Source organism: Malaya genurostris, chromosome 1 (assembly GCF_030247185.1).
Source record: "Malaya genurostris strain Urasoe2022 chromosome 1, Malgen_1.1, whole genome shotgun sequence".
NCBI classification, from domain to species: Eukaryota; Metazoa; Arthropoda; class Insecta; order Diptera; family Culicidae; genus Malaya; species Malaya genurostris.
The window spans coordinates 124,465,157-124,487,087 of record NC_080570.1 but is presented as its reverse complement, the minus strand read 5'-3'; the positions used below and the strand labels follow the sequence as shown (position 1 = coordinate 124,487,087).

The 21,931-nt window shown below is 37.3% G+C and overlaps 1 protein-coding gene across 1 annotated transcript; it reads left to right on the top strand.

The window, feature by feature from the left end:
• Positions 1 to 8,817: 8,817 nt before the first annotated feature.
• Positions 8,818 to 10,676, top strand: LOC131425686 (probable 4-coumarate--CoA ligase 1). The gene is made up of 2 exons (XM_058587757.1): positions 8,818 to 9,492; positions 9,552 to 10,676. The coding sequence occupies exons 1-2, from the start codon at positions 8,927 to 8,929 to the stop codon at positions 10,657 to 10,659; spliced, it is 1,674 nt and encodes a 557-aa protein (XP_058443740.1). The 5' UTR covers positions 8,818 to 8,926; the 3' UTR covers positions 10,660 to 10,676.
• The last annotated feature ends 11,255 nt before the right edge of the window (positions 10,677 to 21,931 follow it).

Here is a 21,931-nt window from a genome sequence, read left to right as displayed (position 1 = left end):
ATCATAGTGTTGTCCTCATACGCCACAAGAAAACACACCTAATGCAGAACGTTTCTCTAGTATCCAACGAAAAGACGGTCTGAAATTATGACTGATCAAATGATAATAATTCAATCGAAAAAACTGGCGTCATAAGCTTTCAGAGACAGTTGTAAATCCGTCCGCAACCTTCTCCAATCCGGCGAAATCGCTCTGCCAACTGAACTACTGTTAAGTTCACAGTTTAGTTGATCCCCTGTGATCGAATTTCGCACCCAAAAACTCCATTTCTCTACCAGTCGAACGCACTTTATTTCTCCTGTTGAGCAATGAGTCATGAGGTTTTGTTGCTGTTTTGCTTACCCAATGTTTTGAACGATAGGGCCTTGAATTAACAATTAATTTCTAGCGCCTTGGAATTGAGAAGCAAATTTTTTTTTTGTATCATTTCTATCTATTTTATACTTGAATCTCGAGTTCACTGCAAAAATGTTGATTGTCGCAAAATTTTAATATTTTTTTTTACTTGGTGGGCAGTAGAGCGAATAATACATTTAAAATGGACATTCGACCAAAAATGTTTGGGAACCATTGCAGTAGAAGAACGAAACGTACAAACTCGGGAACAGGCCTTCTTACCCATTTTAGTTTGGTAAGATATCTGCAACTTCCTCCGACTATTTGCCTGTTCATGTTCCCTTTTCCGTAGTTGCAAAAAAAACATATATCTGTCACAGAGTAACCTTCCCTTGTCAAAATCGTTCTCAATCTATCGAAAACACTATCATTTTGATTAGAAGCTTCTGTCAACTGTCTTCCGTTTTGTTCCTTTGTGGTTTGCGGATTTTTTATATCTATAGTTTGAACATATAACATCATCACTTTTTCTATCTTCATTATTGGCAAGTTCGATTGAATTTGTTATCAAGACATTCATGAACTTAATATTGTGGTTTTCAGCAGAATAGCGATTGTGCAGACTTACAGATTTTAGAAACTTTTATATAGAATCGAAATAAAATTTACAGATTTTTAAAATTGCGTTTGACTTCTTATTTGTTTTTTTCTCGTCATACTTATAAAATTGAACACTTTCATTGAAGGATTTCTAGTATGCAGACTTGAAAATTTTTACCTGGTATCGCTGCCAGACGTTGAGCAGTTTTTTTAACCCCTTCGCTGTCTGTTGTACTGAAGTTTACAGAATTTTTTATGTCAAGTTTTAGAGCGAATAGAGAAATAAATCGTCTGATGGATTAAAGGAAAATACAGATTTAAAAGGTAATATCCTCCAGTGACAAGAATTATTTGTTTGTACACTGAAAGCATCAACAAGTATGTATCTGTCGAAGACGACTGAATTTCTAGAGTACGACGATTTGCAAATTTTTTATAGTAGTTTATTTTCGATGTGGAACACATCTTTATTAGGGGTGCAAATCAGAAACTACACGTAGAAATGTGGTCAGGTTTTAAACACTTACAGCTCAGTCTGTTTTGTATCAATTATTAATATTATTTCATCATTTCATAGGAAATATTTCTACGTATTGATTTGAATGTTCATAGCCATGTATTTTTAATTGTATATCATTGAAATGTTGATGAATAGTTAGCAGTGTCTTATTTTGTCTGCAAAAAATCTCCGGCATACCGGATTTCCCTGCCATAGTCGACGATTTTGAAGAAGTAAGCGATATATCAAAGGGAAAGCAGCGCTCTGATTGGTCAATCGATGCAAAAGCGAAGCTGTTAGAAGCACGCGAAGCTATAAATAGAAGCAAAATTATAGCTAACGTTTCAGTCCAACACGTAGATTGCTAGAGGTAGGTTGTTGCTAGACAGCAAGACAATAACGTGCCATAAAACGATTTGAAGCTTTAAGGGCTGATGCCAGTTGTTAGCGTAAAACAGTGTCGCTCGCTGTACGTATTACATTTCTCTTCATGCTCTCTCGTAAATGTGTAAAATGACTCTCGATGTGGCCGGGTGGCCAAGAAAGTTTTGATATTTTCGGTTACAAGTTTGACTACATCACATAAAATCCAATAAAGCTACCGCTTGTTTGGCAGCCTTGATGAGCCGATTTTAATTCTCTCATGTTTCGTTACGTTACCAGGGAACTAAAATGGCGCCGACATGGAAATCGACTTACCTCCACAAAAATAACTTTCCCTTAATTTTCATCGCGACAACATAACACATGGATCAATAAGTCCCGAGACTAACATTTTTTTATTCATCAACATAATCACCTTTTAGGGTGATACAATGCTTCCAACGTTTTTCCAATTTTTCAATACCTTTTTTTATAAAAAAATTAATCTTTCGCTTCAAAATAAGCTTCAGTTTCAGCGATGACCTCCTCATTTGAGCAAAATCTTTTTCCCTGAAGCATTTTTTTAAGATCAGCAAAGAGCCAGTAGTCACTGGGGGCTAAATCTGGCGAGTATGGGGGGTGGGGAAGCAGATCAAAGCCCAATTCGTTCAATTTCGCCATTGTTTTCATCGACTTGTGGCAGGGTGCATGGCAGCAATCGCGGCACCCACTTGGAAAAAACCTTTTTCATGCTCAATTTTTCATGAAGGATAGTAAATACACTTCCATATGATATCTGTGTCATCTCAGCAATCTCACGGAGCTTCACTTTATGATCTTTCATTATAATTTTTGTCACTTCACTCACATTTTCCGGTGTAACGGCTTCCACAGGTCTACCCGAGCGTTCCGCGTCATTTGTGTCGGTACGACCACGTTTAAACTCGGCGAACCACCGACAAATCGTTGCTTTTGATGGACAAGAGTCCGGATAACATTTTTCAATCCATTGTTTCGCTTGCACGGTGTTTTTACCCATTAAAAAACAATGTTTTATCAAAACACGAAACTCGATTTTTTCCATTTTTTAAACAACCTACAAAACGACTTTACTCCAACCTCGATAACTCAGCTGTTTCTGGTCGGATCGACTTAAAATTTTGACCCGTTTCAAGCAAGGGTTAGTACTCTAGAAAGACGTGGTTACTGGTTTACTACGAGCGCCATCTCTGCTTTAGTCTCGGGACTTATTGATCCATGTGTTATTATACTCGTTCAGTAGAACAACGGGCCTGTTGTGTGCCTGACTACCTCAAAGCCGTCGTCCGAGTGCGACAAATGCGAGCAATCGTGATGAGTTTTCTTCATTGTTTCCAAAAGTTTTTGATGAAACTTATGTTTTGTGTTATTTATGGTTATTTCACACTGGTCTTACAAACCAGTTCTCGTATGTTCGAGCCTCGACCTGGAAGGATTCTTATTGTCAGTAGGATCCATGGTACTAGCCATGCAATGATTCTGTACACTATGAATCGGCTGCGAAGTCTGTTGAAACTGAAAGGCCAAATTCGACAAAAGGAATGTAATGCCAAGACTTTGCTTTCACACTTTTGAAAATTAAATCACAAATTCCTGCTCATATACCAGATAGCATGGAGAAAAAAAATATGTTGATGGGTGACGTATAACAAGAGTTATTTCCGATCAAAAACTTATCACTCTCCTAGAGGGTAAATTTTGAAAAGGCGCCCCATAGTAAAGTAAATCGTATTCACGACAAAGCACCTTACCTCCGGAACCAGGGGTTTGATCCGATCGAAATTTGTGAAAATCGGTTTAGTCATTTCCGCGAAAATTGAGTGACATTATTATCACATTTTTGGAGTACATCGCCCTGTAATTCCGGAACCTGAAGTCGGATCCAAAAAATATCAGGAACTTTGTATAGGACCATAAAACCTTTCATTTGCATCTAATTCGTTTAATGCCAAACCTAACCCAGTTTCCACCCTAACTGCTGTCAAACCGTCTGTTTGAAGCTAGTTTCGAACCTAGTTTCAACGTTGTTGAACTGAAAATCGAGTCAGTTTCGAGTCTGGTTTTTATATCAAGTTTGTTCAAATCCTCGTTGTTAAGTGCGAAACCAACAGAGTTTCGTGAGAAGTGCTTGTTTGTGGAATCGGTTCAGCCATCTCCGAGAAAAGTGAATGACAATATTTATCACACACACACACGCACGCACACACACACACACACATATATACACACGTACATTTTCTCAGTTCGTCGAGCTGAGTCGAATGGTATACGATACACAGTACACGGCTTCGGTCACGTGATGCGATACAAACCGATGCCAGAGATGCCAGGTGCCATTTCTTATATAGTGCTGAAGACATTTTTTGGTGCAGACTTTTTTGCAAACTTCAAACACCGAGTTTTTCGCAGAATGTCGTCAAAATTTACAGGCTTTTGAAACGGTCACGCCATTTGTCGTTTTGTTCGCCGCACCAGCATTGTGCTTCATACTTCAGAGAGAAATGAAAGCCCGAAAACATTTTTCGGATTCAAAGACTTTTGCAACCATGTCTGAAGATATTCGAAATTTTTTACCTGTCATCTCTGCTTTGACCAAATGTAATCTGCTCGAATCCGCTTGTTGACGCTAAATCTTCTTCGGGATTGGCAGTTTTGAAGATTTAGTTCGGGGATGTTAAAGATTAATTACCAACTTTACATACAGAATCGCGTTTCGTGATGACAAAAACTTTTCGCTTTCAACAAAATGCAGCTTGGTGAAAGAATAGCACGACCACAAATCGCCATTACACATTCACAAACGAAACTTAGCGTTATAAATGACGCATTAGACCTTTCAAAATCTCTGTAAATTAGAACAAATTGTACTAAGCAACATGTTTATCTGTTCTACCAATCGACCATTGCAGTACCAAAGATTCGTAAATGTTATGCCAAATGACCATTATGCCAAATAGCCATTATGCCTAATGGTTTTATGCCAAACGGGGTAGCCCCTTTTTCTGTTCCTTTGATTAGAAGCTTCTGTCAACTGTCTTCCGTTTTGTTCCTTCGTGCTTTTCAGATTTGTTTTATATCTATAGTGTGAACATAATATCATCTCTTTTTCAGTATTAATTATTGGCAGGCTCGATGGAATTTGTTATCAAGAGATTTATGAACTTAATATTGTGGTTTTCAGCAAGGCATAGAGTGCGAGGGATTCGCCGCAGAATAGAGAAATAATAAGCATCAGAATCACAGGTTCCAGGCAGAGTTGCCATTTTAAAATCTGTGTTTCACCTTGAAAAATCTGTATTGAAAATCCGTAATGCATATTTTCGATTATAATCTGTGAAAATCAGCCATTTTTATGGAATATTCATAAAAATCTGTAGAAATCTGTGAATTTTGATAAAATCTGTGTTGCAAAATAGGCCAAAAATCTGTGGTTTTACAGAAAAATCTGTGAATATGGTAACTCTGGTTATAGGTTGCAGATTTGCGCATAAATTTGCCGATTTCTTCTGTAAGCAGACTGTTTACAGGATTAGGAAACTTTTATATACAATCGTCAAATTTAAAGACTTTCAAAATTGCGTTGGGCTTCTTGTTTGTTTGTTTTTTGTCGTCATTTCTAGTATGCAGACTTGAAAAATTTTACCTGGCATCCATGCCAGACGTTGAGCAGTTTTTTTAATCCCTTCGCAGTCTGTTGTACTGAAGTTTACAGCATTTTTTATGTCAAGCTTTAGAGCGAATAGAGATACAGGGTAACAGAGGTATTTTGGCCCACTTTAGGATTGATTTTATTTTGGTCCACTTTGAATAAATATCCACCAAATGTTGTAATATCTTTGAAAACCCCTTCCGCAATAGGTAATTTAATGTGTTTACCTTCAAATTTATGTAACATGAGTTACTTCACATCAATTAAATCCGATAAAATCGATAAAGTTTGTTAGGTGGGCCAAAATATATGAAGTGGCCAAAATACCTCTGTTACCCTATATCGTCTGATGGATTAAAGGAAAATACAGATTTAAAAGGTAATATTCGCTCACGACGTAAAACACACTGGTGGCGTGATAAGACAGTTTTGGTTGTGTTGGTAATTTTCTCACGAAATTAAGTATGGCGCGCCGGGATTCAAGCATGTAAACATAAACAAACGACCATTTCAGATCGGGATTTCACTTCTAAGTTACTCCAGTTGTCGCGCAGCCTGGCGAATCTTTGGCACTAATTGAAAGTCTGGACATTTTTTCTTCAAGGGCTTGCAAGGTAAAGTCGAAATATATAAAATTGTACACACATCCGATTCTGTTCATTTCGTTGGAGGAAGGATTTGGCGGAACGCACTGTGGTATCTATTACAGTTATTATGGATAATGGAGTGATTGTGCTGTGGGTGGCATTTCAAATGCAGGTGATGAAAACGATTGAAACATCCCGGAACAAAACACCGCATTTCACTGTCAATATTTTCGCAAACAGAACCAACTCTAAATATTTTCACAAAAGCAACTCCCGGAACGTCATTTGTTTATGTTTTTTCTTCTTCACGTCTCTCTGTTATTCCAAAATAAAATGACAACCGCACTAACACATAGAAAAACGTGATCACCAGGGTATTTTACATCGTGATATTCGCTAGCGACAAGAATTATTTGTTTGTTCACTAAAAGCATCAACAAGTATGTATCTGGCCAAAGACGACTTAACTTTTAGAGTAGGACGATTTACAATTGTATTATAGTATTTTATTTTTATAGTAAATATTGAGAATGTTTCGAGTGAAGCACGAGGTTTTGAATATAAAAACGTCCACCTTCCACCTTCCGCTATTTAGCTCTGCTTTTAATGTAAACGAACCATGAAACACATTTTTTCTATGCGTAGGGGTTAATATGTTGCGGAGAATTGCTACTGCAATTTGGTGACATAATCAATCATCGTATTGATATATGTTCACGATAAACTATTAATTCTGAAGAATGATTTGTGCAAAACTTTTTCGGACCTTCATTAGAAGGATTCTTCTTAGAATGTTATTATTTTTCACTCACCTCAAGATTTCAACTGCTGTTTATAGCTCCGTGACATAAGTAAGCTTTATGAAACACTTTTGAGTTGTTCTTCACCGGTAAACTTATCCTCTGATCTAAACATTTTATTATAAAACCTTTGAATAACTCACTTTTCTGGTTTTGAAAATTTTACAAAAATCCACGATAAAAAGTTTGCCGGTCTGCTTTAGTATTGGTAATACCACCCTTTTATATTGGCAGTGATGCCAATTTAGAGAGAAAAACCTTGCAATGCACTAAAAATGGCATTATTTTCAATTAGTCGCACATTGATATAGTTAAAATTACGGATCAAAACTACTTTCGTACGTCACCATCTAAAATTTGTATATTTAAAATAAAACAATAACATTTCCCTTATTTCCAATTCAAACATTGCTTCCCCTCCAAGTTATCCGCAACCCTGTTGTCTTATTTACCGTCGCTATGGAATGCAAAAACTAAACAAACAATTCAAGTATTGCAATCTTTTCAAAATGCCTCGTCCATCTAAGAAGAGGAAAGTAGCGCTTACTCGCGAAAATAAATAGAAAAATAGAAGGAATACGTCGATAGAGTGTGTTTTGGATAGTGAGTATGTGCGGGACTCATCAGTTCAAACAGTAGAAGAACTGCCAGAAGTGCCGGTTCAAAACAATACCACGGAATTAAGAAACTGTTCTGGATCCAATAATTTGGTATCAATAAGTAAAGTTTTTAAAATATTTTCGTCAATATATGAAATTATATCTTCAAATTTGCATGATAAATCTTTACAGAGAAAATAGCCGATTTGTTATCAAGCCCTCTCGTCAAGTGCCACTTGACTGTTCTCTGGGTGAGGTTGCTCTCCTATCCGAAAACGATGATGGTGTCGACAAAATGGAAAATGTAGAATTTGTTGGTTTGTATTTTTTGAATATGGGAGCTTCATATGTAACATGTCAGAGGAAAGTTGCTGTTTAAAAAAATATTGTAACAGCTTCCTTTTTACTATGTAATGTAAGAAAAATGCCAAGAACCAAGCGAAGGCAAACAGTAAACTATCTTCTTTGGCACCATCATTTTATTCTTTTGATCGCATGATTGCAATTTGTTAACTCCAGAATGAGCATGAAGATGAGATAAGTCTACTCTGTTCTGCTAGGTGATTTGAATAGTTTCAATGTTTACATTTTGTTCTTGCATCTGTATTCCTTTCAGCACACACATATTGTTATTTCATTCCCATCTACTCACAAATACTATTATTATATGAAAAAGTATTGTTTCACCAATACTTTTACATTTATTTTCCATGGCTTCTGTCCACGGTCACCTTAATACCAAGTTATAACTCTGGTTATAGAAACATTGTTATTTAACGGTCAATTTAAAAAACCATGTTTTTCTGATTTCTGGTCTCGAAGAGGATGAATCGATGCGAATAACAGTTTCGCTATCATTTTGCGGCATTTTGTCGCTATATTATCGCATCGCAATCTTTGTTAACTGCCAGTGAAAATTGCAATACATATTCCGAGCGGATTAGCGACGTAAGCACAATTGTAAACATTGAATAAGCACAACTACTGTGATGCACCGGCGCTCAAAGAAATCTTGAAAAAAACTACTTCTTCCGTTTACGCTATGTCATTGCAGCACCCGAGCAACCAGCAATAACGAGTTTTGAACCAAAAGTAATTGAGGTAACGAATTCTGTTATCAATGCCGAAGTCGTTGGCTGTCAGAATCACATCAGTTTTAAACAAGTATCAACTGGAGAACCAGTTTTGAAGTAATTCTGTTATGATCTGTTGATCGGGTAGCTACGTTTTACGAGAAGGCAAACTAGCTTATCACTGCTTGATAGGCCCATTTGACGATGCTGGGCAAAGTCTGGAAATGATTAATTTAATACCAGTTTCCCTTCAAAAGCGGAACATAATGAATTGCATTATTTTGCCTTCAAACACAAAGAAGATAAATACGACGGCTACGGCAAACACGCGTTCAGTCGCTACCAAGTAGTTTACATCGGAAAACCGTCACCGAGACCGAGATGAGACTGATTCGAGGAGTTTCGACGGTTTACGATCCGAAAAGTAAAATATGGAGAGGTCCTCGCACACCATCGATTTTCAATCCGAACCAAAGCCTAGGTGAACTGATCCTCCGGATGTTGGATCGCAACTCGGACAAAGTGCTTCAAATCAGTGCCGATGATGATGGCCGGCAAGTCACCGGAGCCGAGTTACTTCTCCGAACGATTCGCATTGCGCAAAACTTGCTCCGGAAGGAACTCGTTGACTGTGCTGATAAGGATTGTCTTGTGGCGATGGCCGTCCGCAACGGAGAACACACGGCTCCGGTGTTGTTTGCCTGTTTTTCCTTGGGAATTACGGTGAATACTTTGGATCCGTCCTTTCAAAGGGATGACTTCGCGCACATGTTGGAGACCGTCCGTCCCAAACTGATATTTTGTGATGCCGAAACCTTGGAAGAAATGCGTGCCGCTTGTGAACTGGCGAAAATTGCCCCCAAGATAGTTGTGATGGGTGAAAAGGTTTCGGGATTTGATCACGTAGAGGATTTACTGCTCGCAACCGAGGACGAGGAGAACTTCGTGTAAGATTGGTTTCAATACTTGTGGGATAGAGTCGTTCATTTCAATCTTCTTTTTCCAGACCGGTTCATTTCGAAGATCCTGCGAAACAACTAGCAATACTCGTGTGCTCTTCCGGAACAACCGGCCGGTCCAAGGCAGTCGGTTTGTCCCACGCGATCTGCATCGCTCATGTTGTGAACTTTTTGGAGTGTAGACCCTCGGATAGGTTGTTTGCATTTAGTTCCCTCTACTGGCTGTCGGGGCTGGTCGTACTTCTAATGGGCTCGATTTGGGGAGCAACTCGGATCATAACCCGGCGTGGATTTTCCTCGGCTCTTGCAATAGAAATCGTTGAGCGCTTCCAAGTTACTGTCGCACTATATCCACCTTCTCAGGTGAATGCGATCATCGCGGATCCAACGGCAAACTCCGAGAGCTTCGACAGTATGCGACTAGCTTTCAGCGGAGGTGGAGCGGTTTCCACAACGTTGAAGCGACAGCTGGACAAGCTACTTCCGGGCAGGTCGTCGGAGATTGCGTATGGATTTTCGGAAATTGGCTTTTCGGTTGCATTCACGATCAATTCACCACCCCGGAAGAATGTAGCAGAAATTTACCGGGAAGGTGCAGTTGGATTTCTGCAGGCTGGAACGGAAGTGAAGATCGTGGACGACCATGGGAAATTGCTTGGGATCGATCAGGAAGGAGAGATTCTGGTGAAAGCGAGGTATGCCTTTTTGGGATACTATGGGAATGATGAGGCCACCGGTATAATGATGGACTCGGAAGGATGGTTGCATAGCGGAGATATCGGTCGATTCGACAAAGACGGTCTGCTGTACATCGTCGACCGGAAGAAGGACATAATAAAGTACGGAAATTATCAGATCTCTCCGAGTGAGATTGAAAATGTTGTACTGAGTGTTCCCGGAGTGGTCAGTGTCTGCGTTGTAGGGATTCCCGTCGAAGGTAATGATCTAGCCGCTGCGCTGGTTGTTCCGACTGATAGCAACTGTTCGTCGGATGCCGTCCTACGAGCGGTCGAACAGAAACTTCCCAGCTACAAGCACTTAAGAGGAGGAGTCTACTTCACGGATAAACTACCCTTGACATCAACCGGAAAGATTCTGAGGCGAGAAGCAAGAAGTGTTGTTTTGCAAATGAGAAATAATTCGGGACTGAAATAAAATGAATAAAACCGTCACACATGTCCAATTTCCGTCCGTTCCTTTCCTGTTTCAGTATTTCCGGCACGTAACCCATCCGAAATTCGACTGGAAAACAGGTCACCATCCGAAATCGATTCTAATCAAAGCAACCGGAAAAATCAACGCGCCCTTCTCTTACAAATAGGTGTCAGCGAAAAGCCGCAAAACAACTGCGACAAGGCGCCACGTGGGCAGCCCAAGTCAGCAACAATCTGGTATTTTGATGGGCCTTTGCTCTTTTCCGTTATTAGAATCCGAGGCCACGAGCAGCAGCAACGACAGCAGATAACACCATAAACATTGGGATTAAGTACCATGCGACACATTACTTTGTTTCTCTTCCGGAGATCCCGGGTTCGCATTTGGCATTTGTTTACGATTATGATTATGACGTATGCGTATTGCCTCATTCGATAGAAAGGATTTCCCACTGGCAAATAGCACAACCTCCCCCCTCTTTGTTCCAATTTGCCGACAGTTCAGGCATTCCCCGCCCGCAAGTAACCCAAATCCTACCCAGGGATGAGTATTCAATTTATGGGCTTTGTCTGTTTTTCTTTGCACACACGTCGGACGAAAACTCCTCGTCGTCGTCGTCGTCGTAGTTTCTTGCTGGTGGTCGGAAGAGTGGAAGTGCCAAGCGCGCAGTTGTGTTGAAAAGCATTATGTGGTATGGGGAGGTAAAAGTTTTCCATACGCTTCAAACGGCCCGGGGAACCTACCAGCTTAGTTCCCATCCATGCGTGGAAATTATTACTTATCTTTCTTGGTTTTGATTTCCTATTTGATACGAAACAATTTTGTATTTAGGTTAGTGGAAATCAGGGGATTGAGGGAATCAGAATTCGAGATATCAGCCTCTACAGGAACTTCAGTTTCATCTGAGTTTCCCGTTTGCATAGAAATTGGTCTGTCATGTTCCATTAGGAAATATACGCCCTTATTCTGAATAACGTCGTATCGTTTTTTCGCTCGTATTTCATTTGTATTCCCTATAACGCTAGCAAAATCGAAGGTAGCTATGATTCGATCGAACCACATTCGATCGAAAAATCAATACGTCGTTATTCAGAATAAGGGCGATATATTTAAAAATTCAAGAAATATCTATCGACGCAACTGACTTGGCGAGCAAAACATAAACAAAACATAAACAGCAAAACATAAGGTCGCGGCAATATCAAAAGTCTGTCAATTTGGACGAAATTTACAGATTTACGACAAACGACAAACGGGCCTAGCTGCAGAAGGATACGAAGCAAGGATAGTTGGAAATTTCTTCAAAGATTCCAATAGTAATCGAAAGTTTGTGATTTCGACTTGAAAATTATGCGAAGAGTCAATCCGATGATTCGCAAAAGGGAAAGTAAATAGAGAAAAGCCTTTTTGTCGTGGGACGATAGATATGTTGAATACTTCCGAAGACTTAGGCAAACAGTAGGAATATTTTTTTCCAAAAAGCATATTCTCTAAACAAAACTGAATGCTTAAAATTTTATAAAGTCAAGAAATAAATTTATGAAATATGACGACACGTAGATAAAAACTTGTAAAAATGACCAAATTTAATCAAAATAGTGACAAAAAAATCTGGTTTTAATATAGAAAATATTGCTGTTTGAAACTACAAAACATGATGATTAATGACTCAGTTTTTTCAATGACTGCGTGGAAACATATATTGGAGAAACCAAATGAATGAAAAACTTACAGAAAAAGATGATTTTTTGGAAAAAGATACACTCAGAGACAACACTCGAACCTCGTTCCGATGCATTTTGTGCATACGCGCTTCCATTTCACCACCTCCTACTCGCTCTAGAACTATTGTCCCACTCAGTGCTTGAGCGGAAAATAGGTTCAGAGCGAGAAGGCTAATGTTTGATGAACAGAGAAGATGTTTGGACGGTCGTGAGATGGCTACCCAAGTAGCAAACATTGTTCTAGCATTGTATTCCTTTACTCTTCTCGCAATGATTGTACGATTGAAAAAGCGCAGCTTGCTTGTATGATGTGCAACAAGTTTCTTGTTCGATATGTTTCATAGCAGTAATATTAGTTAAGCAGAAACCGAAAATGAAACTGCTCAAATGAACTTATTGTAGAATCAGTTAAATAAACCGATGTTAAACTTAATCCTTTTAGGTTTTTGATTTGGTTTCACCAGCAGTAATATGAATGATTTTAACATTTGTTACAAAAACATGTAAAATCATTTGTCAAACATATCTAACATGAATAACCGTTCTAAAGCAATTATGAAACAAGTAGTTTTAATTGCTACTTGGGTAGAATGTAGAATGTTCGATGTACGCTCTATCGTGTCTAATCGTGTGTAAGAGCTGTGTCTATCACATGGCTTAGGGTGGCGAAATGGTAGCGCGTAAACGCACGGAACGCATAAGAACGCTGGTTCGAGTCTTATCTTTGAGCGTGTCTTTTTCCAAAAAAAAAAGTACAGGTGTGTAATGTCAGAGACATAACTGGATGTCGTGAATACGAATAAAACTGACACACTTTTTCTTTATACTTCCGAATATCAATTAGTTGATCGATTGTGTGAATTGTGCAAGTTTTGCCCTTTTACACTACTAGAATTAGAAACGATACACCTATACTACAGTACAGATTAGTTACATTAAACATTCTGACACACCGATATTACGAAATAACTAGTATAGTTCCTTATGATAAAATAATGGTGGCTCTGAAAATAACCTTTTATGAAGACGTTCGTGATGGAGAGTGACGAGTTGAGTTCAAATTCCGATGGATTTCCAGGATGACGTCTTCTATTTCCAGGATGACCTGTTGTCCGTGAATGCGAAACTGATATGTGTTCTGTTGGAGTCTCCTGCTTCTTCCGCTTGCGGTAACAAGCTTTGTTTTTCGCTTGGAGATTCCTCGATCGCACCATAGTCAATACGATGACAACGACAGTCAAATTCGAAATAAATGGCTTCGGAGTCGGTGCTATGCATTTTATATACCAAATCTGCAGAAAGTTTACTACAAACTACAGCTGGTTGAAAAAATGGGCCGTATACAGTATAGTGAAGCAAAATTTCGCAAAATTCTACGACCGTAATAATTCGGTAATACGACCGAAGTCCAAATGAGAGCATGACCTGAGCGTTTGAGGTTTGATACCACGCAGAAGTTGCACTCTCCGAAGCTGCTGGTTGATTAAATCATTCCCACGACGTCCGCTTCCATCCAACACACAAGAAGAAATGATCGATTTTCGACCACGGTTCCCCTTGTATATGCAGTCAGTTGAAGATATGTGCCTCACTACCTCAAAATCGTCGTCCTTGCGCGAAAAACCCAAGCGAAAGGAAAGAGTTTTCCGCGTTGTTTTCAAATTTTGAGAAAACTTAATTTTTGAGTTGTTTGTGGTTATCTCACACTGTTTAGAATTTTATCCTAAATTCCTGATCATATTTTTGATGAAATAGTGAAAGAATTATGTTGCTGTCATTAATACAAGTCGAGATATTCACGATTAAGTTCTGCCCATTCTTCCATATGGCTAATTTTGAAATGGCACCCCATAGTAAAGTAAGTCGTATTCACGACAAAATCTTTTTCTGTAAGTTTTTCATTCATTTGGCTTCTTCAATACATGTTTTCACTAAGTCATTGCAAAAATAGGATGATGATAAATTTTTTTCCTGTGGAATATTCTGATAAAAAATAACAAATATTTTACTTGTACGTTCCTGTCAATGTCTTGAAAAACAATGTCACAACAAATTCAATATGAGTTCAGATTTAGATAAAGTTAATAATTGCAGCGTCCCAGGTTGGCGGTTCAATGCATAGGACACTGGCCAGTTGTCGTATGTTCGAGCCCCGACCTGGAAGGATTCTTAGTGTCAGTAGGATCATAGCACTAGCCATGCAATGATTCTGTACACTAAGAATCGGCTGCAAAGTCTGTTGAAACAGAAAGGCCAAATTCCACAAAAGGAATGTAATGCCAAGACTTTGCTTTTTTAATAATTGCAGCACTTCAAATTCACAATTTGTTTAGTTGAAATAAATGACTTTAATTCCGAAAAAAATGACTTTTTTTTCGCGCTTTTATCATTTTGTTCTTAAAACAAATAAAAATGTATGGTAAATTATATTTTATCTGTAAATATTCATAACCGATAGTATATTGTTAGTTCCGTTGCAGTTCCTATCTTAGTGACAGATAGAACGTTGTCGAAGATATTTTTTCAATCACAGGCAAATATTTTTTTCATCGTCGTGGAATTATGTGGCGATGAAATTGAACGATATATGGTACGGATTGATCCCCCGGTATTCTCCAGACCTGGCCCTCTGCGACTGTTATTTTTTTCCAAACCTGAGAAGGTTTCTTCAGGAAACAAATTTTCCTCGAATGCTGAGCTCATTACAGAAAGGGAAACCTATTTTGAAGGCCTTGACAAATCTTTTTTTTTTTAAGGACACCAAAATGTTGGAGGACCAATGGGCCAAGTGTATCGCTCTAGATGGAGGTTATACTGAAAAATAAAAAAAGTTTTCTCCGTATAAAAATATTAGATTAATAGGTGATGTTTGTAGTATTGCTTTTCTCTATAGAAAGGTATTAGAATTGCTGGAAAAACCGAATTTCGAACGGAGCCTCGGAAACCCATAGTGTTATATACCATTCGACTCAGTTCGACGAGATCGGAAAATGTCTGTGTGTGTGTGTATGTGTGTGCACTTTTCGAAGATATTTGAACGCGCTCAGTTTTCTCAGAGATGGCTGAACCGATTTTAACAAACTTGGGCTCGTTTGAAAGCTACTGTCGGGCCATTGATCAAGTTCGAAGATCAAATGGCTGTGACTTTTGGTTCCGGAGATATGATTGTATAAGTGACGTAACCGACAAAAAGCGTTGTATTTGAACGCGCTCAATTTTCTCAGAGATAGCTGAACCGATTTTAACAAACTTGGGCTCGTTTGAAAGCTACTGCCGGGCCATTGATCAAGTTCGAAGATCAAATGGTTGTGACTTTTGGTTCCAGATATATGATGGTATAAGTGACGTAACCGACAAAACACGTTGATTTTTACCGCTCTTATATATATAAGGGTGCCAAAATTTTGGGATCACCTCTATTTTTGTTAAGTTCTAGTGCTCAAAAGTTTAAGCACCTCGAAAAAAGCCTTCATGCAAAATTTGACCTAAATCAGACATGCGTAAAGGGTGCTGCCCGGTGGTAAAGCTTTGACAATTTTCGATCTCGAAAAAGCACCATAGGGGGGAGTACATGAAATTGCCAAAATCGAAAATTTTTTTTGATGCCAAAACTCTTAAAACTGCATAAAACATCGAAATTTAGTGTCATCTCAAAAAAATTTTTTTTGAAAAAATCAACTTTCTGGGACTTAGAAAAATTTTCATATTTTTTCTAAGTCCCAAAAAGTCGATTTTTTCAAAAAAATTTTTTTTCGAGATGACACTAAATCTTGACGTTTCATGCAATTCTAAGCCTTTTGGCATCAAAAATTTTTTTTCGATTTCGAAAATTTCATGGTGATTTTTCAAGATATATGAAAATTTCACTAAGTGGACTAAGAAGGCTTTTTTAGATTAGCATCACTGTTCTCATACAAATAGGCAACGCAAATGTCAAGCACTAGTTTGGAAAAATGATGCTGACTGTGTGACATAAACACTAAAGCATGCTTTTGTGAACTACTCGAAACAATCTGAATCAATTGGCGTCTAAAATTATTTAATAAATGTATGAAACATATTTTCATGAGACTGTTATGAAAGAAGAGAAAGGCATTATCACACCACTAGGTGGATTAATAAAGGTTTTTTAGATTAGCATCACTGTTCTCATACAAATAGGCAACGCAAATGTCAAGCACTAGTTTGAAAAAATGATGCTGACTGTGTGACATAAACACTGAAGCATGCTTTTGTGAATTACTCGAATCAATCTAAATCAATTGGTGTCAAAATTAGTATCCGAAATTATTTAATAAAAGTATGAAATATATTTTCATGAGACTGTTATGAAAGAAGAGAAAGGCATTATCACACCACTAGGTGGATTAAGAAGGGTGTTTTTAAAAATAATCACTGTAACGATTCGTTACTTCCTGTTCATTTTATCTTAAGCTAAAGGAAAGTGTGGCATCTCTCCCCATTTTACCCTATCGCTAACGCAAAAGAGTGAAGAGATACCAAACAAGGCATTATAGAGCCGACGTAACCCCGATAGTGTGATAAAGAGCATCCGACGTCCAGTCGGTGTTGAACAGTCGTTCGCACCGCACGCGTATAGCTCTTGGCTCCTGGAAATTTTTTCTGGCTACCTAGAGTTTCATTGATTCAAGGCTTCAGTCTTTTTCAAGACTACCTGAATCACTAACAGTCTTTTTAAAGATTAACAATTAATCAGCCTTTCTCAAGGCTATACAAAAAGTGATATTAGAATGACTAAGAAATTAATCAGCCTTTTTTAAAGCTTGCTATTCAAAGAACTATTCTTCGAACTAATCATTGTTTATTAAGACTACCACAAAATCAGTCTATATCAAGTCTTTTCCAAACTAGGAGTCTAATGGAAGACTAATTTAGTCTAGTTAATTTAATTTAAAATTTCATTTATTTCAAAAATGCCTGCGTCCAACCGGAAAGGCAACAAGCCTAAGGCTAAAAATAATTCAATACGAAATAAATAACAAACCGTTATTCAACATTTTCCTAATAACATTCACGATCTTATAGAATCTGAATGTAAAAAAAAGACAAAGGACGGATTTCCCTTTCCGTTGATCCTATGCCGTCTAACAATATTTACAAGATTCTTCCTGAATCCGATTGTACCGACATAAAAGAAAATTCTTCAAAAATTCCCAAAATGGACGCTTGTCGTTCTGGGAAGAAACATCAATCTATGCCACCAGTGACGGTGATGATCTCCGATTTCAAAGCATTCCGGATTGAGCTTTCTACTTTTCTCCCGGAAGTAAAAGTCTCATTTCAAATCGGACGAAGAGGAGAATGTAGAGTCTTGGTTGATGGATTAGAAGATTACGAACGTCTTATTCGATATTTGTCCGAGAAACTTCATAATTTTTATTCATATGATATAAAATTAGACAGACCCTTCAAGGCTGTCTTGAAAGGCTTATCAAATGATCAAAGTATTGATGAAATTAAAAGTAAACTAAAAGAATTGCTTGGTTTTGCCCCTTCCCAAGTAATACTCATGAAAAAAGAGCGAATGGTACTTCTAAACCACGCTCTGGAATTTCCAATGAACTTTACATAATACACTTCAATCGAAGTGATGTAAACAATTTGAAAACTTTAGAAAAAGTACGTTTCATTTCCCACATTAAAATTCATTGGGAACATTATAAACGGCATAATCGTATTACAAACTTAACGCAATGTCGTCGTTGCCAAGGCTTCGGCCATGGAACCAAAAATTGTCATATGGATATACGGTGCTTGAATTGTGGTAAATCTCATTCGAAAGACGTTTGTCCAATGAATGAAACCACTGATAAATTTTCATGTTCAAATTGCAATGGAAATCATAAATCCAATTATTTGAAATGTCCTGTCAAGGAAAAAAATTTAAACGCTCGTTCGCTTAGACAACAAGTCAAATCAACGACCTTAAATTTGCAGAACATACCTGAAAATCAAAAAAACCGTTACAAATGCCACGCCTAATTCTTCTAAGGCACTTATTTCTTCGAATTTAAAACAAAACACAGGTACGCCTTCCAATTCGTTTTCTAACGAAAATGATTTATTGACAGGTAGATCGACCTCGTCATCAACTTCTTCTAATGTCAGTTATGCTAGTATAACAGGTAGAAATCTACCACTTAATTCTTCTAATGTAAATAATCAAAACACAGGACCGCCTTGCAGTTCAACTTCTAACGAAAACAATTTATTAATAGGTAGACCGGCCAAATCATCTTTTTCTAATGGCAGTTCTAATGGCAATTCTAATGGCAGTCTACCTACAAATATTCCTTCAATACCATTCGCTTCTTTAAATGAAGTTGATTTAGGCGGTATAACTGAAAATAAAATGATCTACCTACAAGATCAACTTTTTCAAATGATCATCCGAATGAATTCGACTTCATCACTTTTTGAAGCATTTCAAATCGGATGGCAATTTGCAAATAATATTATAATGAATTTAAAATTTAACAGTGATGTTAAATAATTATTTGAATATTTTAAATTGGAATGCTCGATCTTTGAAATCGAGTGAAGATAAATTTTATAATTTTCTCAAAGTTCACAAAATTCATATTGCCATTGTGACAGAAACTTTTCTTAAACCAAATGTCAAATTGAAAAGTAATCCACATTATGTGGTTCATCGATTTGACAGGTTTACTGGAATGGGTGGTGGAGTTGCCATTTTTGTCCAACGGCAAATTAAACATCGAATTTTACCTTCTTTCAATACTAAAGTTATTGAAAGCTTGGGAATCGAAGTTGAAACCATTCATGGAATTTATTTCATCGCTGGAGCATATTTGCCATTCCAATGCACCGGCGAACAATTAAATTTCTTTAAAGGCGATTTGCAAAAACTTACAAGACATCGATCGAAATTTTTCGTAATAGCGGACTTAAATGCTAAGCATGTCCAGTGGAATTGTAGGCAAAATAACAGTAATGGTAAAATACTTCATAATCAACTCTCTGCTGGTTACTTCACAGTTCTTCATCCCAGTAATCCGACTTGTTTCTCTTCCGTGAAAAACCCGTCTTCAATTGATCTGGTTCTAACAGATCAAAGTCACATTTGTAGTGAACCAATTACACATGCTGACTTTGACTCAGATCATCTTCCTGTAACATTCAGACTTTCCAACGAAGCTATAATTAATCCAATTAGTTCTAATTGCAACTATCATAGAGCTAATTGTTTGGATTACAGATCTCACATTGAAAATCATGTGGACCATGAAACTATTTTAGAAAATTCTGCGGACATCGACACAGCAATTGATAATTTGAATCATTATATTATCGAAGCTAGAAATCTTTCAGTTCCCAAAGCTCAAACTAAATTAAATTCTCCTATCATCGATGACAATCTTCAACTGCTCATTCGCTTGCAGAATGTTCGTCGACGACAATATCAACGTTCTCGTGATCCTGCTATGAAAAACATAGTTAAGGATTTACAAAAAGAATTTAAACATAGATTTACTCTTTTGCGAAATGAAAATTTCGCTAATGAAGTTGAACAAATTAAACCATATTCTAAACCTTTCTGGAAACTTTCTGAGGTTCTTTACTTCTTACAAATGGCGAAAAAGCTCAAAAACTTGCTCAGCAGTTCGAGAGAGTCGACAATTTTAATTTGAACGTTGTGAGTCCTATTGAAAATGAAGTCTCACTGAAATATGAGCATATTTCAACCCAAGTGTTATCACAAGATGACATTATTGAGACGAATTTTGACGAAATTAAATCAATTATTAGGAAACTCAAAAACATGAAGGCTCCTGGTAATGATGGAATTTTTAATATTCTTATTAAAAATCTTCCCGATGTTGCCTTGAGACTCCTGGTTAATATTTTCAACAAGTGTTTTTCATTAGCTTACTTCCCAAAAAGATGGAAAAACGCTAAAGTAATTCCTATCCTCAAACCTGATAAAAACCCAGCAGAAACATCAAGTTATCGACCAATTAGCTTACTTTCTTCTATCAGTAAACTTTTTGAAAAAATTATCTTGTTGAAATGATGTCTCATATAAATGAGAATTCAATTTTTTTTACCAGAACAGTTTGGATTTCGTCATGAACATTTAACTACTCATCAACTTGTCAGAGTTACGAACATGATAAAAACAAATAAATCTTCTGGGTTATCAACTGGAGTTGCTCTTCTAGACATAGAAAAAGCATTCGACAGTGTTTGGCACAAAGGTTTAATAGCAAAAATGTCTGATTTCCAGTTTCCTATTTATTTGATCAAAATGATTCAAAAATATTTAACTGATCGTACTCTTCAGGTTAGCTATCAGAATTGTAAATCTGAATTGCTACCCGTACGAGCCGGTGTTCCGCAGGGTTCGAGTGTAGCTCCAATCTTGTATAATATTTTCACTTCTGATCTTCCAAATCTACCCGTTGGTTGTCAGAAATCGCTATTCTGTGACGACACAAGTCTGTTAGCCACAGGTAGAAATCTAAGAGTGATCTGCAGTCGCCTACAAAGAAGTTTAAATATTTTCAGTGATTATCTGTCAAAATGGAAAATTAAACCAAATGCAGCAAAAACGCAATTAATTATCTTTCCTCACAAGCCAAGAGCTTCTTTTCTTAAACCAAACAATAATCACATTCTAAAATTGAATGGCTTGAAATTGACATGGTCTGATCAAGCTAAATACTTAGGTTTAACGTATGACAAAAAACTCACTTTCAAGGATCACATTGAAGGAATCCAGGCAAAGTGTAATAAATATATTAAATGTTTATATCCTCTTATAAACAGAAATTCTAAGCTCTGTCTAAAAAACAAATTGTTAATTTATAAACAAATTTTCAGACCAGCCATGCTTTATGCGGTACCAATTTGGTCAAGCTGTTGTTCCACCAGGAAGAAAACGCTTCAAAGGATTCAGAATAAAATTCTGAAAATGATTCTGAAGCGTCCTCCCTGGTTTAGTACAAATGAGTTACACAGACTCACAAATATAGAACCATTAGATGTAATGTCACATAAAATTGTAAGCAAATTCCGACAAAAATCGATACAATCTTCAATTGAATCGATTCGCTCTCTGTATTAGTTAGTAAGTTAGTATATAAGTTCTTTTTCCCATTACACAATACAAGTAGGTTTAGAATTTTCCCTACACAAAAATCTCAGAATTGCGAAAGCAAATGATGTCCTCATGGTAACAACCAAATAATATGTATAATAGGGTTGAAAAGTCACCACTTGTGGCTGAACACCCAACTTAAATTTAAAAAATTTAATTTTATCCCATATTCCCACACACACACACACACACACACACACACACACACACACACACACACACAGACAGACAGACATTTGCTCAGCTCGTCGAGCTGAGTCAAATGGTATATGACGGTCGGTTTTTGTAGTGATTATATAGCCCTTCTATATGAGAAAGGCAAAACAGTACATTTTACAGTACGTATTTTTCTAAAAATGATGAATAAAAAACAAAAGCAAATAAATTTGATCAGCATCGTACGAGG